Source organism: Sphaeramia orbicularis, chromosome 24, assembly GCF_902148855.1.
Source record: "Sphaeramia orbicularis chromosome 24, fSphaOr1.1, whole genome shotgun sequence".
Classification (NCBI taxonomy): Eukaryota; Metazoa; Chordata; class Actinopteri; order Kurtiformes; family Apogonidae; genus Sphaeramia; species Sphaeramia orbicularis.
Window position 1 is genome coordinate 37,413,983 of NC_043979.1, and position 11,723 is coordinate 37,425,705.

General features: G+C 35.9%; 2 protein-coding genes across 3 annotated transcripts in view; one reads left to right on the forward strand and one right to left on the reverse strand.

Moving 5' to 3' along the window:
- Positions 1-836, reverse strand: part of mthfd1l (methylenetetrahydrofolate dehydrogenase (NADP+ dependent) 1 like) — a 46,148-nt gene extending 45,312 nt beyond the window's left edge. Inside the window, exon 1 of the mRNA XM_030129220.1 lies at positions 433-836. Within this exon, the coding sequence (XP_029985080.1) occupies positions 433-677 (245 nt within the window). The 5' untranslated portion in view covers positions 678-836. The remainder of the gene's footprint in view (positions 1-432) is intronic.
- Positions 837-3,033: 2,197 nt separating this feature from the next.
- stx11b.1 (syntaxin 11b, tandem duplicate 1) lies at positions 3,034-8,960 on the forward strand. 2 transcript variants are annotated; one of them, XM_030129224.1, is made up of 2 exons: positions 3,034-3,396; positions 7,396-8,960. In XM_030129224.1, exon 2 carries the CDS (start codon positions 7,398-7,400, stop codon positions 8,292-8,294), a length of 897 nt encoding a protein of 298 aa, XP_029985084.1. In that variant the 5' UTR covers positions 3,034-3,396; positions 7,396-7,397; the 3' UTR covers positions 8,295-8,960. The 2 variants fall into 2 exon arrangements, with proteins under 2 accessions (XP_029985084.1, XP_029985082.1); XM_030129222.1 differs by having other exon boundaries at positions 3,040-3,396; positions 7,391-8,960.
- The last annotated feature ends 2,763 nt before the right edge of the window (positions 8,961-11,723 follow it).

An 11,723-nucleotide genomic window follows, 5' to 3' on the forward strand; every position in this document is an offset into this window, starting at 1 on the left:
TCTTTTAACTATAGTGGTCTGTAGTGATAAAATGGACATTATTAACTTTGACATCCCCCTCAATATACTTTAATTCATTCATATTAAATGCAGGAAATTGCATAAAAGCACATTCATGCAAAACCAGGGAGGGTACTGAAGTTATTACAGTAAATAAGTAGCATCACCAAATAAATCACTCTTAGTTCTGTTTAGTGTTCATGTAGGAACTGGCATCGTGTTTGGCAACAATGGAGAAAAGTTACATCAGCTGACAGGATTACTGAGATACACGTGCAGAACTGGCTGCTAGCCAACATCCAAATCGCCATGAGACAGGAAATACTAATAAAATAAAATAATTAAAATAAATATCATTCATTATCGGCCAAAACAGTACAAAACACAAGCTAATGCTAGCTTAAAACAGGTTATACACTTTAGCATACTGACCTCAGAGACCTATCGCACTCGGGTACATCTTCTTTAAGTGAATGTTTTCCGAAATTGGAGGCTAATTTCGGGTTGGTGCCACCGCCGGTTGTAGCGGCCGCTCCTCTGAGAAACAACCGGCCGGTGGGAGGACCGACCGGCGGAAGGCATCTCGGAGACAAGCCGGTGACCCTGCGTCCCGGACCCGCCGCTGGATGAACCCGAAGGACGCCCCACACTCCTCCGCGGAATGTACTCAACTTCATGGCTGCTGTTCGTATAGTGTTTTCGATCGTGCCTGCTGGAAGTTCTTCAGTTTTAGTTTTCTCACGGTGGGTACCGAGAAAAGTTCGTTCAACCACCGGAAAAAGAAGAAGAAGGAAAGAAAGAAAGAACAAGCGACAGGGTCCTGATGAAGGTACGATTAGTTCAAGGACTGTCGGAAATTTAGACGTCGGCGCACCTGAAGTAGACACAATCCAATCCCAATCCAATCTAACTTTATCTAATTCGTAAATAATAGCGTAGTAACGTAAAAATAATTACAGTAATAGTTATTTCTTTACTGTTATGGCCAGATATGAAATCAAATTGGGCTGTACACGGCCCCTGAACACCCTAGACTGTTGATGTATTCAGTGTAATTTTTGCAATTTGCAAATTCATCCCACTGACTATATTGAACCATTTGGTGGGACGGGTAAAGCACAAGAAAAATATCCAACAGGCGATGTCAAATCGAAGAGTTAATAAGATAGATAAGATATTGAAATTGATAATATCCGAGGAACACTGAACGCAACAGGCTCATGAAGTTTAAAAAAAAAAAAAAAAAAAAAAATCTTCCGAACTCGAGAGTTCTCATGTGCGCGTGGACCCTGAACCATGGGGAAAGGTCAGACCGGTTCAACATGAGGGATCACCCAAGGACAGGCCCACAAACACAGAAAAATAAATAAATAAATAAAGAAATAAATAACTGAGGGTATATCCACTGTGGCTTCATAAAAGATGACCAGGTCTCATATGTGACTAAACTTGAACACTAGAAACAATGAATGTTGTGTGTGAGCTTCTACAGACTTCACCTTAAACATACGGAAAACAATGGAAAAGAATAATTATATATAGCTTTTAGCACTTTATTACTCTGTACTTCCTGAAAAAAAAAAAACAACAAAACAAAACAAAACAAAAAAAACAACCCCAAAACAAAACAAAACAAACAGATTTTAAAAATACCAGTATAGCCAACACAATAACCTGGGATTCACTGGAGGTACAGGAATAATGCTTTAAAGAGTAGTGTCCAAAATAAAAATAAAAAAAAAGAAAAAAAAAAAGAAAAGAAAAGAGGCTGGGGTGAATCAATACTTACCAAATAAATAAAAGCAACAACTAGACCTATAGCAAAATGTAATATAGTAAATATATCGTTTCAACAAATAACAAATTATACTGTAACCACTTCACTTGAAAATAATCTACTGACTTGTCAAAAATGAAAAAGAGAATGTATTTTGCTAATTTAAAGTTTGCACAAATTCTGTATTTCTTAAATATTCGTTGTCCTACAAATGACTCTCCCCATTTACCGTCATTTTGACAGTAATTACTGCCACTATTATTATCATTATTATTATTATTATTATTATTATTATTATTATTATTATCATCAAATCTACAATTTATTAGATGTTTAAAGATAACAGATACATAGCCTATCCGGGGAGTTTGATTAATTATATGAATTTTTGTAAATCTCAAAAAAATGTGATTAAATTCTAACTATTTTCTACAGCCCACTTGATTAACTTGAAAAAACAAAACAAAAAAAAACAAACAAACAAACAAAAAATTCAAATCTATTTATCTATTTAATCTCCACTCAATTGCTTTTTACAAAGAGGATTAGGGCCACTGGGGGAAAAAATTCAGGTCCAATATATTTTTCATATTATTATAATATATTTTTATTATTATTATTATTATTATTATGAGAAAAAAGTCAGAATTATGAGATTACAGTCAGAATTCTGAGTTTAAAACCAGAATTCTGAGATTAAAGTTAGAATTCTGAGGGCAAAAAAGTCGGAATTCTGAGATTAAAGTCAGAATTCTAAGTTTAAAGTCAGAATTCTGAGTTTAAAGTAAGAATTCTGAGTTTAAAGTCAGAATGCTGAAATTAAAGTCAGAATTCTGAGGGGGAAAAAAAACTCAGAATTCAAAGTTTAAAGTCAGAATTCTGAGTTTAAAGTAGGAATTCTGAGTTAAAAGTCAGAATTCTGAGTTTTTTTCTCAGAATAATAAAAATAAAAACATGTATTGGACCTTTTTTTTTTTTCCCAGTGGCCCTAATCCTCTTCCGTACTCTTCTCATTCTATTGAACTGAATCCATTGTACTACTACTGCGTTGTTTGACAGTTTTATTTTGACAGTCCATTTATGCCAATAAAGTCCATCCTATTGACCTGACTGAATTCAAATTAATTGACTTGAACTGATTCGAAGGAGGGAGGAGTCGTTCTGACCTCAGATGGTCTGTCACCTCCGAAAGTTTTCAGGAAATACCATCTTCATTTCAGGGTACATACAGACACGATGATCAATAACATCATCCTACGTGTGAATTTCCCACCGTTTAAAGGTCGCTCGTGGGTGCGCACTGATCCATGTCCCAGCCTTTTTGGAAACAGGCCTTCAGACCCTCCTCACACACTCCTGACTCTCCACGTCACTTCACAGACAAACTAACCGGACTTCATTCCTGCGTGTGTCTCATCGTTGCAGGTTTATGGCGTGGCACGAACACATCCGTCTAAACTGAGTCTCTGCACATGTTTGAGCTCCAAAGATAGCAGCATTACGCACCAAGGGCCCTTTGTTTCAGCTCATAACCATCAGTCCACTCCAGAAGTGATGGTGCTGTGGCACCGTGGACAACTATCACAGGAGAAAGTTTAATATCTGAGAACTGAACAAAGGTAAGGCAATACTACTGCAAGAACACTTATTATTTTAATGATGGCATTCAGCCTATGCAGGAATAATCCATTAAAATTATTCTTAACTCACCTCTTGAGGCCTCTATGTAAAACACTGAGGCACTGAACAGTACATTTACATCTGTGGTTTCTTCTTCAAACTATCACTAAATTATATTATTTTACATTGTTTATGAGCGTACACTGAATTTACCTCCTATATGCTTGTAATCAGTTAGTCAGGTATGTTTTTACTTTCAAATGATCCAAATATTTCCTTGAATACATTAGACTTTGTAGTATTTAATTAAATATCTTGCTAAAATAAGTGCTTTGACAAAGATTCCTTTCTTTTTTTTTTTTTTTGCTTAAATCATCAAATACTCAAATTCTGGTTGAATTTTTTGTGCTTCCTTAAAAAAAAAAAAATGACGGGCAAATATTTTAGGAAGGTGATGATATTGTCACTGAGAGTAAGGGTCTTCTCCTGACTTGTGTCCGTAATAATATATCATTTTCAAAAACTTCCTGTCAATTTAATCATGGTTAAGAACAACTCTTTTGTGTGTGTGTGGTTTTTTTTTTTAAATTCTGGCAGGAATCTGGAAACCACAATTTCAGTATGCATAAGAGTTTGTGATAGTTTTGAAACTTCATTATGTAGCTGTCTAAGCACCTTCCAATGTAGACATGGACGTCTGACAATGTTCAACTTAAATTCCAAAGTGTAAGATATTCAGTTTTGGTGCATCTGATGCTCTACTTCGATTACAAGTCAACATGAATGTCTGGAAACTATACGTCAGACAGATCACAAGTTAAAAGAACTTGTTTGGTGAGCAGCTGCGCCTTCCACTATTCTCCAGAACCTGTTGTACCAGTAAAAGGTGAAGGAAGAAGGAACATGCTTTTGACCAGACGTGACATTTTCAGTCACTGGGTGTGTTTAACTTTGCAGATTAAAGGATAGTTTAGTACTGTGTGGATAGATATGAGCAGCATGTCCTGACATTTAGCTTTTTGAACCCATAAACGACCCAAACAGCCACAGCCAGAGACGACCAAAACCATCTATTACTGATCTAAAATGTTTAATAAATTCTGATCCACTCATCCTATCAATACATGTAAATAATTGGTGTAAAATGCAGTTTGTCATCTTTTCATGGTCATCAGATATGACCCATTTGGACGGTCAAAGGCTCCATAGTGAACGAGGAAACACCGTCATCTTCTACAACACTGATTCACCAGTAAAACCCATGGAGTTGGATCAATGACAGTGGATGGACACACTGGGTTTATGTTCAGTTAATGATACATTTTGCTGAATTAGCCACATTTTCTTCAGTTTTCTCCATTTCTTATATAATTACCCTCAACTTTAATCTGAGCTTTTATGAACATCTACATGATCAGGGAATTAAATATAGGAAAATACCTGATGTTCACTGAAAAAATGCAAAATACAGAGGATAATGTCAGAATAAATGGTGATGATTCACTTAAGAACAGTTAAATACAGAGAAAAAAATGTGAAACTGCCACAAAAGTAGCACTGGGTCTATATAGGTTAAGTGTTATTGCATCTCAGAGCTTCGTGTCTAACATATTCTCACTGTTTAGAAGCAACTGAGTCACCTGTACAAATACAGTAATGGGGGAAAAAGTGTTTAGGCACCCTTAATTATACACAGTCTGAAATGTTATGGAATACTTGGGGGAAAATCTTCCTTGTGTTTCAAAAGGTGTGGCTGCATCAAACAGACACAAACAAATGCAAATTATTATTAGCTTACGTAACAAGACAAAATAACAACACTAAATTCTTGACAGTTTGAACATGTTGTGCCCTGGATGTGTTTCACTATCTTACTGAGACATCCATTTTTTGTTTGTTTTTTTCTAGTTTTATTGATCATCAAGGTCAAACATTGATCACATACAATCATGAACACTCCTTGACAACAAAGTTCATTTAACAATGTTAGTTACTGTAGCAGTTAGTTTCCAAGTAGGAAAGGAAGAAAATCAAGTGCACAAGTCAAAGCTAAAGAGGGGAAGAAAAAACCCTAAACTAAACTAAAAAAACTCAAAACAAACAAAAAAACTAGACTAGAAAAGCACTTGGTGAGCGCAGACCTCCACCAAGGCACATCTGCCCCCCCCATATCGCCTCAAAATTTAATCATTTGTTCCTTGTGCCAGTATCAACATTTCCTGAAAATTTCATCAAAATCTGTCCGTCCGCTCCCCCCCAGTCATCACCAAAATTTAATCATTTATTCCTTGTGCCATTATCAACATTTCCTGAAAATTTCCTTAAAATCCTTCTATAACTTTTGCTAATAGACTGACAACCCCCCCCCCCATCACCACCAAAATTTACTCATTTGTTCCTTGTGCCAGTATCAACATTTCCTGAAAATTTCATCCAAATCTGTTCATAACTTTTTGAGTTATGTTGCTAACAGTCAAACAAACCCCAATGAAAACAAAACAAAAGGTAATAACAACAAAACAAAAACATATTGACCCCCCCCCCCACCAAAAACAAAAAAACAAAAAACAAAATCCCATCTAGATATTCTGCTGTCTCAATAGATATTGTGATATAGATGTCCATTTGCGCATAAAAATATCCTTTTTCAGCTGCAACTGTGCCGCCATTTCTTTGATTATGTACATTTGTCTCAGTCTTTCAGTCCATTGTTGTACAGGGGAGGGGGTTCTTCTTCCAAGCAACCTTTATCATTTTCTTTGCAAGCAAAGTTTATTTATGTAGCACCTTTCACAGACAAGAGAAGTCACAAAGTGTTTCACAAAAGACAGTAAAATACAAATGGAAAACACAGATAAAATTACAATCACAAAAAGGTATAAATTAATACTCTTCAAATATACAGATTGTCTCGATACAACATGTCTTTTGGTATGCCATGCGGTGTTTCCACAGTAACTACAGAGCCTCTGAACGTCCAAATGGGTCATATCTGATGACCATGAAAAGCTTAGAAACTGCATTTTACTTTAATTATTTACACGTATTGATAGGATTAATGGATCAACAGGTATTAAACATATTAGATCAGTTGATGCTTTTGGTTGGTGATGGGTGTTTGGGTCTTTATGGGTTAAAAGTGATTCTTAATGCAATATATCAGAAAGGCATGGGGTGTCCAAAAAGGTTTTTCCACCACTGTGTTTGTCAATGGAGAAACCATCCTGAGTAAATTATGACTATTTTCTAGAGCACACTAGATTAACTTAAAAAGCACTGTTAGTATCTAGCTAGCTAGCTATCAACAGTCACGGAAAATATCATTAGATCATCCTTGTTCTCTTCAGTTTCTTGTTCATTTTAATGCCTGGTACAACTCAAGGTACATTTGTTTGGACAAATATAATGCTAATAACAAAAATAGCTCATGAGAGTTTAATTTCAGAGCTGATATCTATCCATTTTCCATGGTTTACTTGATAATAACTAAAATCACTTCAGTTATTACATCAATATCTATGGCATTATACTGCCAAAAACAGTGCTTTTAGACAATCCATGTTTTCTTTTCTGTCTGTTTTAGTCACATGATACACACAGGAGTTAGTACTTGATTGCATAACCATTGTTTAACCATTGACTTTTGATGGTCTAATAATTTTGTCCGAGACTGTATCTATCTTTTCTACTCATTTGCTTTTTGCCCTCGGCGTGGGGAATTGCCATCAGTTTGTTGTTTGTCTGTCCGTCCATCCGTATGTGCAAAAACTTTGGCATGAACTGAAGGCAGAGGGTTTTCAAGTGCGGACATGTTATGGTCTTATTTTGCTTTTATTTATTTATTTATTTGTAGTGATACAGTTAACAAGACATAGTGGACAGAAAAAAAACAACAAATAACCAAAAGAAAAATCAAGCAAATGAACAAACAAAGAACAACATTCTGTCTTACTGAATTCAATGGAGAAACCATCCTGACCTCCTATTTTCCAGAGCAGCCATGAGGGACCGACTGAGCCACCTGCAGGAAATGTCCAATGGGTCCGTGGAACCGATGGAATATGCCGAGTCCACAGTGTCCGACACGTTCAGTAATGTGGACCTGGAAGAGGAGCTGCCCCATGAGGCCATCGTGTTCGACAACAGCCCCGTTCTGGCCGAGGTCTTCTCCCAGTCACAGGAGATCCACAGAGAGGTCCAGCTCATCCGCCTGGAGGTGAAGAGGCTTCGTGAGCAGAACTCCCGCATGCTCCAGGGCACTACCACCATGAGCACTATCAAAAGGGACTCCAATGCCATCGGTGCTGACATCAAGTCCAGGGCTGAGGGTGTGTTGTCTCGCCTGAAGGACATGGACGGCACCGCTCATAAGCTAGAAGAAGTCCACGGCTCTAATTCTGCCATCACACGGATCGCCAGAACCCAGTACGCTTGCCTCAGCAATGGTTTCCGCGATGCCATGTTTGACTATAATGAAGCTGAGATGAGCCACCGGGAAAACTGTAAAGCCCAGATCCAGAGGCAGATGGAGATAGTAGGGCGTGAGGTGACGGGGGAGGAGGTGGAGGAGATGATCGAAACGGGTCAGTGGAACACCTTCGCTGACAACATTACGACTGAGGGGAAAACGGCGCGATCGGCTTTGACCCAGATCGAGAAGCGGCATCAGGAGTTGCTGGACCTGGAGAACCGGATCAAAGGCATCCATGAGATCTTCCTGGACATTGCCCTGCTGGTGGAGGAGCAGGGGCCCATGCTGACCTCCATCCAAACCAACGTACAGAAAACTGACGAACACTTGCAGGACGCCCTCGTCAAACTGGGCAAGGCCAAGCGTCACGACAAGAACAACCCTTTTAAGAAGATGTTCTGCAGCTGCTTCCCCTGCTACAACTAAAGAACGCATTAATTAAACTATCGCAAAGCATGAAAGTGGACAATCCTCAGCACAGAGAACCTTTTTAGTATGTCATTGTATGTGGTTTTTAATGTGACAAAGCATCTGTAAGCACAACCTGATGAGTCAGAAACAGGCATCTCGTATCAAATTTTAGTCCCCCATGAATGATGTGTACTGTAGTTTTTGGATTTTTTTTTTCTTTTATCCAGTTGAGTTTTTACATCAGAGGGGATTTATGGAATAAACAGTGTGGTTACTGACAGAAGCATTAAACTGCAGACAGTTCTATGAAAGACGAGACACATATTTATCCTTCTAATGAGAGTAAACTGTCCTGGTAGGTATCGAAATAATACATGGTGCAATATGGAAATTTAACCATCCATTAAGTTATTTTTCAGTGTTTAATTCTAAGTCATTCTGGTAAAATAAAACACTGTCGGAGATGTCACTAAGATGAGGCTGTACAGTGTAATTCTTAGGGATAAAACTGTAAATGTTTCCTTGATGATGTTCACCGTGCCTTTGTTTTAATCATAATATTACACATGGATTATGTAGCTGATGTGTATTTTATGAGTGCATTGGATTGATAATGGCATGTTTTTGTCTTGCCTGCTGTGGTGTCATGTATATTACATAAAACAACCTAATTAAAATACAGCATGATTGTTGGTTTTTTGACACTGAATTTGAAATATACACATTAATGTGTAGAAGTAAAGATTTTAGATGTAAAAAAAAAACCCAAAACAAAACAAAAAAACAGTTAGGAAAAAGAGCATTTTAGCACTTGTAGGTATGTGTTTGAGTAAAATTATTGTTTTTGTTTATAATAGAAACCACTCAAAATCCTTCAAAATGATAAAATCAAATATATCATCATTTAGAGCACTGATTTCCCATGATGAATAATGCAAATAAGACCATATGTATTTATTTTTAACTCTTAAAGACATAGAACTAGTTTTGTGTTGCATTCCAAACTTTTAAACCTTTAAAAGATAAAAGTTTGGATTACATGAATAACCTAATTAAAATACAGCATGGGTGTTGGTTTATTGACACTGAATCAGAAATGTACACATTAATGTGTACAAGTAAAGATTTTAGATGGAAAAAAAAGTTGGAGAAAAGAGCCTTTTAGCACTTATAGGAATGTGTTTGAGTAAAATTATTGTTTTTGTGTATTATAGAAACCATTCAAAATCCTTTGAAATGACAAAATTAAATTATACATCATCATTTAGAGCATTAATTTGGTCAAAAAAAAAAAAAAAAATTTCCCATGATGAATAATGCAAATATTGTATTAATTTTTAACCCTTAAAGATATAGAGCTAGTTTTGTGTTGCATTCCAAACTTTTAACCTTTTAAGCCTTTAAAAGATTAAAGAAAAGCTTGGAATGATCATTTATTCAAATGAACAGGAAAATAGATATGTTAGAAGCTTTCAAAGGAAACAAGTTTAACTAAAATTGTTGAAATGTAATTCTTAAAGACTTAGAACTAGTTTTGTGGTGATTTCCAAATGCATTTTTCTCTACATCTAACCTTTCTTAAGTGACTTATCACTGATAACTTTTAGTATTATCCTCTGTAGTTTGTATTTTTTCAGTGAAAATCACATATTTTCTTATATTTACTGATTGTGTAGGTATTCATAAGTAGCTTAGAGTAAATTTAGAGGTTATTGTCAAAATGTATTTTTTTACATATAAAATATATCCAAACACAGAAAATGGAAGAAAAAGTGACATTTTTTCAGCAAAATATGTCATTAACTGAACATAAAACAAGTGTCTACATCCACTATCATTTATCAAACTACATAGGTTTTACTGGTGAATCAATGTTGTAGAAGATGATGGTGTTTTCATGTTCACTATGGAGCCTTTGAACGTCCAAACAGTCCATATATAGTAGTATATAATAATAATAGTCCAGATGACATTGAAAAACTGAGAAACTGCATTTTACCTGTATTATTTACATGTATTGATAGAATTAGAGGTCCAACACTTATTAAACATTTTAGGTCAGTCGATGGTGTGTAGGTCTTTGAGGATTAACCCATGAAGACATAAACATCCATCACCGACCAAAACCATCTACTGATCTAAAATGTTCAATCCCTGTTGATCCACTAATTCTATCAATACATGGAAATATTTGGTGTAAAATGCAGTTTGTCATCTTTTCATGGTCATCAGATATGACCCATTTGGACATTTAGAGGCTTCATAGTGAATGTGGAAACACCATCATCTTCTACAACATTGAATCACCAAGAAAACCCACGGAGTTTGATCAATGACAGTGGATGGAGACACTTGCATTAAATTCAGTTGATGATAAATTTGGCTGAAAAAGTTATGTTTTTCCTGTTTTCTCTGATTTTAATATAACCTTCAACTTTAATCTGAGCTTTTATGAACATCTTCATGATAGATAGATAGATAGATAGATAGATAGATAGATAGATAGATAGATAGATAGATAGATAGATAGATAGATAGATAGATAGACTTTATTAATCTCCAAGGGGAAATTCAAAATATGGTCACCGCTCCACAGAAACAGTTACTAGCACAGCAACAATAAATACAGAATGTAAATAGCTAAAAAAATAAGTTAGATCACAGAGAAAAATAAGATTAAAAAGACAAGGTATGTGTTATATCTAACACATAAAACATAAAACCCCCGAGGACAGAAGTGTTCTGGCGCTTCTGCCTGGTGCTTGATGATCAGTAAATTAAATACAGGAAAATACCTGATTTATATTGAAAAAATACAAAATACTGAGGATAATATTAAAAATAAATGGTGTTAAATCACTTAAAAAAGGTTAAATATAGAGAAAATTTAATTTGGGAATGAACATAAAAGTAGAGCTGGGTCTCTATGGGTTAAACAACACAATATTTGTGTTAACTTAAACAGTCAGTATTTGGTTGAAAAACACCATTTTTCTTTCTCATTGTAGTTGGTTACTTTATGTTAATCCTGATTTTAAAAAAAGAAATGTGTGTAATGATGTATGGCCATCCGGATTCTTCTTGAATATAATGCATTTTTTTTTTTCCATTTTTTGTAACCTGAGCTCTATAACGCATGTTTCAGATCTAAGCTTCATTCATGGCTGCTAAACACACCCACACAGACAGGTGTCATTAAGACAAACTCATGGCAGCTTGGTGTATTTAATTAGTGCAGAACTTTGTCTCTTCAGCCTGTAGTAGCATATTCCTAATGTACGTCCCATAAAAGTCAATATTTGTGCAGTAGTTATGCATTTTTACTGAACGATGAGGATTTGCTTCCTGAAATCGGACTTAAAAGCAAACAACAAGCATAGTCTTTCAAGGAAGTACTTGGTGCAGTGGGAAGGCCCATGTCCGTCAGCTGGGGCGGGGGTGGCA